This window comes from Papaver somniferum, chromosome 5 (genome assembly GCF_003573695.1).
Source record: "Papaver somniferum cultivar HN1 chromosome 5, ASM357369v1, whole genome shotgun sequence".
NCBI lineage: Eukaryota > Viridiplantae > Streptophyta > Magnoliopsida > Ranunculales > Papaveraceae > Papaver > Papaver somniferum.
In genome coordinates, this window is record NC_039362.1 from 109,303,497 (window position 1) to 109,309,496 (window position 6,000).

General features: G+C 36.9%; 1 protein-coding gene across 2 annotated transcripts; it reads right to left on the reverse strand.

Annotated features, from left to right (window-relative positions):
• Positions 1–1,374: 1,374 nt before the first annotated feature.
• Positions 1,375–5,657, reverse strand: LOC113277706 (pentatricopeptide repeat-containing protein At2g22410, mitochondrial-like). Of its 2 annotated transcripts, none has more exons than XM_026526731.1 (4): positions 3,517–5,657; positions 3,288–3,411; positions 2,924–3,173; positions 1,375–1,708 (listed from the first exon to the last, which is right to left on the reverse strand). In XM_026526731.1, the coding sequence occupies exon 1, from the start codon at positions 5,609–5,611 to the stop codon at positions 3,590–3,592; it is 2,022 nt and encodes a 673-aa protein (XP_026382516.1). In that variant the 5' UTR covers positions 5,612–5,657; the 3' UTR covers positions 1,375–1,708; positions 2,924–3,173; positions 3,288–3,411; positions 3,517–3,589. The 2 variants fall into 2 exon arrangements, with proteins under 2 accessions (XP_026382516.1, XP_026382517.1); XM_026526732.1 differs by having other exon boundaries at positions 2,924–3,213.
• Between the last annotated feature and the right edge of the window lie 343 nt (positions 5,658–6,000).

A 6,000-nucleotide genomic window follows, 5' to 3' on the forward strand; every position in this document is an offset into this window, starting at 1 on the left:
TCGTAGCCCAGGCCAGCCTTGTCTTTGAAGCTGGTATGACATCATAAAGTTGATATAGAGAAAGCTCTTTGAACCTAATCTTCTTAGAGCAAGGGCTATGGGGGTTGAGAGTCTCTTTCAAAATGAAAGAGTTGATCAAATTAGATCAAATTAGGTCATACTATGGGTAGAGGGAAACCCCCTTTCACCCCAAACTCAATCACCTCTTTCAATCGAAAGAGTGCATGAAAATCTTCCCTATACGACTAATAATTTGCCGTTTGAAATATTCATTGGAAATACGGCAAACAGTTTGCCTTCCAAACTGTTTTTTTCTTTCCAACGGCTTTTCCTTTGCCGTATTCTCATTTGTGATATTTGAACGACTAAAAATCAGCCAAGTTTGTTTTACTTTCTTTACCAAATTAGGCACGTTTGAATTAAAGATATTAATTGACCAATTAGCTAGACAGATAGGCATACACCAAACTAAACTGCTAATAATCAGCTGTATGCTAATTTCTCACTTTCTTTTTTTTTTTTTTTGAAACGGGCAATTGTTTGCCGTATAAGCCACTGTCCCTCTATCCCATGGTTGATTTTGCATTCCTTCATCTAGACTCTCTTTCATTTTAATAGGGAGAGACTTTAAAATAGTCTATCCCATAGCCCTTGCTCTTAGACTGGCCTTGTCTCTGAAGGTGTTACGACGTCAAAAAGTTTGGTCTAGTACCTGGCTGAATTCCAGGCAGGTGCTGCTGGAATCCACCTATTAATGTTTTATTTAAGATGTAAAATACCTTAATACCATGACAGAATTAATGTTATATTCAGCTAGTGGGAGTGTGGGAATAACAAACAACCGCACTGGATATGATTAACTTATCCCAAATTAGATGAGCTAGTTGGTTTTAAACACTAGATATGATTAACTTATCCCAAATTAGATGAGCTAGTTGGTCTTAAATTTGGTCACAAAATAGATGAACTATTTTACCAATCAAGAGGATATTTCTAAAATTATCCTTTTAATTGGTTATTATTAATATAAGAAATATGTATAATTTGATAGTCATGTCTATATTCTTTGCGAAGGTGTTTTAAAATGCTTTTCAACGGTATAAAGTTTACGAAAAACCGTGATATAGTTTAAGAGATAAATCATTTCTAAGTTTTACTATATCCATAAGGGTATAATTGTAAAAGATACTTAAATATACTCTCCTTTCCTCCTTGCTTTAAAAATTGTGCAAACTACAACTAGCTCAATTAATTTGAGACGGAGGGAGTATATAGTAACATGTGTCGAGGCTTACCCAATGAAAATGAGGTACAGTGAAACCAATTAGTAATTATAAAGCAAAATATATAAAGATTCAGGAACTAATAATGTTTTGGGAAATGGAAACTCTTAATATTACATGATGATACAGTAATTAGTGAATACAATATGTAAAGATTCAACAACATTAGCTCTTGGATCATCTTCTGTGTCCACAATTCTTCTATAAAACACTTTCGGAGGTAGAGTACATATAATCTGGATTTGGAGAAGGCCATGGGTGCATAATGCATCTAACAGTACCTATCCATATATGTACATATTGCTACATATCCATTACAGTTAATGCACGTACTTGTTTTGTTTTAGCATACAAACCCCTTCATCTCACTTCACTTATTCTCATCATAACCCATCTTCATCCCTATCTGTAACCTTGTTAGAACCCTGAACATGGCAGAAATTATTAGCCTAGTAATTATTAGTTTATTGAAATGACCCAAATTGTTGGGGCTCAGGGTTTTGTAATTTTTTTATGCACAAACCAACGCAATCGACAAAGATTTTACCTCATGCTTACAAGAGCATTAACATTATCAAAGGGGATGGTAAATGCAGTGGTCTGTCATGCAGTGGCAATATGTTAAACCAGGAATCAAATGAGAATTAAATCTCTTTACATTTTTGCTAATTATTCTTTGTGAAAATGTTATGACGATGAACTAATTTGATTTATATATACAATTATACATACAGGTGCAAAGGCATTTTCGTAAGTACGGGTTGAGAGGGAAATATAGAACCGCAGACGAAGAAAACAGGTCAATCACATTGGATGTCTTCGAAGGAGATCTAATGAACCAATATAAGAGTTTTGATGTCACAATGACTGTAACTCCAAAACATCTAGAAAATATTGAAGAGTCGGGTAGCACAGTGAAAATGGTGGATACAGTATGAGAAACGAACCTAGATGTTCATGGTCCAGATGCACATATTGGTCTTATCTCTTATTACGAAATAGTTAAGGCAGTACCTTCTACAGCAGTCACGTTGTTAAAGGATTTGTGGATAAGCCGTGCATTATATGGTTTTCTTTTTCTTTAAGTGCTAATGGTGTTTCATTATATGAATTAAAATTTTCAAGTACAAAGTAGTATGTTGCTTTGTTAATAGGATTGGTGGGTGAGCTGTGCATTATATAGTTTTCTTTTTCTTCAAGTGCTCATGGTGTTTTAGTGTATGGATTTGCAAACAATTTCGAAGTATAGTGTGGTATGCCGTGTTTTTAAAGGATCGGTGGATAAGCCATGCATTGAGTAGTTTTCTTTTTCTTCAAGTGTTAATGGTGTTTTACTGTACGAATTTGTTAAGGATTTTCAAGTTCGGTGTGGTATGTTGATGTTTTTTCCCCTCAAGATACCCATAATCTAAATATTTTTAATTATGTTCTCCATTTGTGTTCTTGCCTTCTTGGTGATCCATTTTCTACTTATTCGTTTAGATATGATGATCAATGGCTGAGCTGAGTATATTTGATTTAGAATCACATAGGAGAGAGTAAAGAGAAAGATGAGTCATTTAGAGGATATGCAACATGGCAAGCAGCAATATACAGATATAGCATATAATCAATTTCATTAAAAGTTTAGCTTGACAAACCTGTAGCCGCTGCATCTGTTGTGGGTTTCCTCCTCTCGTCGACCCCATTCTCTGTCGAACATGGCCTAGTAATATAGCATCATTATGTTTGGTCCAACACCTGGCCAAATCCCAGGCATGAGTTGCAGCTGAAATACATATCCATCAGGCTCGGATGGTACCAGACCAGGGGTACCTTGACCAGAATACAACTGCTGAGGGGCAAATCTCGATCCTCCAGGATGGGAACCAGGCATACCTATTTGCAGAGCTGTCATTGCACAAAGTGCTCTGGCTTAGGAAAAGTGTGCCTACAGAAATAACAGATTCGGGACTATTGGCAACAGAACCATAAGAAACACATTGTCTTAAAAGAAATAATTACCTTAAGATACTAATTCAAGGTACAGGTAGAATATCCGCAGCCTTGCCTTCCTTTCTCCTCTGTGCTGAGCCATAGCAACATAAGGAGGCTTCCGTCCTATCGTCTTCCCATTCATTCCATTCACCTGCATTGCATAGCATAACGATGTAGAGCCTTAAATCATTCATCAAAAGGAGACAGAAATGTCAAAAACACTCCAAGAGGGGGGAAAGTTCTCTTAGCTACTTACAGCTCTAGTAGCTTCCTCAGCCATAAAAAATGCAACAAACCAGAACCCTTTACTTACTTCTCAAGCCGTTGGCTTAAAAAACACATTGGAGACTGGGAAAGTAATCAACAATTTTTAATTGTTCCGACAAATTTATTAAACACTTGTAAATCTCTTTTGAATTTGAATGAGATTTGTCGCTAACAGTAAATTCGGAAATAATACCATTCACTTCTATTAAACTACAACCAGGAGTTTTTTCAACTCCTCTGTCTCTCATCATTTTCCTTACTTCTTTAGCTTTCTCCCACATTTCTGCTTCTCTATAAAGATTTGCTAGCAATACATATATTGCACTATCAGAAGGATCTAATAAGAGAAGTTTTTTGGCAACTCTTTCACCTATAGCAACACTCCCGTAACTTTTACAAGCAAAAAGTAATGCACCCCATACAACAGCATCTGGTTCTGTTGGCATGCTCTTAATCAACTTCTCTGCTTCATCCAAGAATCCTGCCCTACCAAGAAGATCAACCATGCATGAATAATGTTTTTGTTTTGGTGATATATAGAACTTCGAGGTCATCTGAGAAAAAAACCTTCGACCTTCATCGACTAAGCCTGCATGACAACAAGCAGATAAAACCCCTAAATATGTGATTTCATCAGGCACCAATCCAATATCGATCATCTCATAATAGTGAGAAATGGCCTCATGGGCATGCCCGTGAAGTGCCAATCCACCGATCAGTGCCGTCCAAGTTAGGGAATTCCTCCCCGAGATCTCCCGAAAAACCTGACGAGCCTTTGTTATGTTCCCACATTTTGCGTACATATCAACTAAGGCGGTTCCTAAAGCAACATTTATAGAGAATTTATGTTTCTCTATATAGTGATGAACCCATTTCCCTATTTCAAGTGCTCCAAGTTGTGTACAGGCAGATAACAAACTAACCATTGTTACCTCATCAGGCTTTACATTCACATCTTGCATTTCATAGAACAATGCCAGAGCTGCTTTCCCTTGCTTGGATTGAACATAACCTGTGATTAATGCATTCCAAGGAACAACATCTTTTTCCGGCATCTCATCAAAAACCCTTCGCGCTGAGTTTAACAAACCGAACTTCGCATATCCCATAACCATCGTAGTCCATGAAACTATACTTCTTTTACTCATCTTATTAAACAAAATCTTTGCTGATTCAAGACACCCACATTTGACATACATATCCATCAACGAGTTACAAAGTGGGACCGTAAGTTTCAATCCATTCTCCTCAATGTACTGATGAAATAATCGTCCAAGTATCAAATCCTCCATCTGAGAACAACATGATACCATTGAAATCAATGTCACCTCATCAGGTCTAACTTCCTTCATTCTCATTTCTCTAAAAAGCTTCAACCCTTCCTTAAATTTCCCACACCTAACATACCCATTTATGATGGAATTCCATGAAACCAAATCTCTCGCAAAACAACTATCAAACACTTTACGTGCAAAACCCAATTCTCCACAAAACACTAACATATGAATCGTTGCATTATGAATGTACGCATCCGAATCTAACCCTAAACACAACACATGACCAAGAATTGAATACCCTAAAGAAATCGCATTCAACTGCCCACAAGTTTTAAGCAACAACGGATACGTATAATTATCAGGTCTTAGTTCACCACATTGCAACAACTCCTTATAAAGAAATATAGCTTTTTCAGGGTTCTTACTTTCTGAGTACCCTCTCATACCAAGATTCCATGAAAATAAGTTAGTGTTATACGTTTTACTCAATATTAAGTGACAGTAATCAAGGTTACCTGATTCCGACATCGCGCAAAACGCGATCAAACGACTAGAAGCAAACCCATTTAGGATTAAACCAGTTAAGATCATTTGAGCTTGGATCTGTTTCAACTGGTCTAGTGTTTTACATTGTTCTAAAACTGAGAGAAGAGGGTTTGAATGAGCAAAGAAATGGCTCGTGTTCCAGTTTGGTTTTTCTTTGTTTGGTAAACGAGTGTGAATGAAGGAGATATTGGGGTTTAAGAAGGGTTTTAGAAGTGAATGTAAGGATGGATTTTTGAGATTAGTCAGACCAAGTTTGATCATCCTGTTGGGAGAGTAAGTGAGAGAGACTAGACATAGTGCCTGTTAGTCTTTCTACAGCAGCAGAACTTTGAAGTCCGTCCCGAATTCATTGGGTTTTCAAGGTTATTAGTAATAGGGAAGGGGTACCAATTTGCCTCCGGGTGTAGTCTCTCTCACTTACCAATTTACCAATTCTAATGGTAAGAAGTTTTTACACTACTCAGATAAGTCCAATGGTAAGAAGTTTTTACACTACTCAGATAAGACATGAAAGATAAAATTTCTTTTTTCTTTTTTTTTGGATAGCATTGCTGATATGTGTTATCCGACGGGTGCGCCAGCAAGGAAGGAGATCGACTTGGGGTTTCTTTCTAGTAATGGCATTGCTTTGAGACCAGCTAATATTCTTG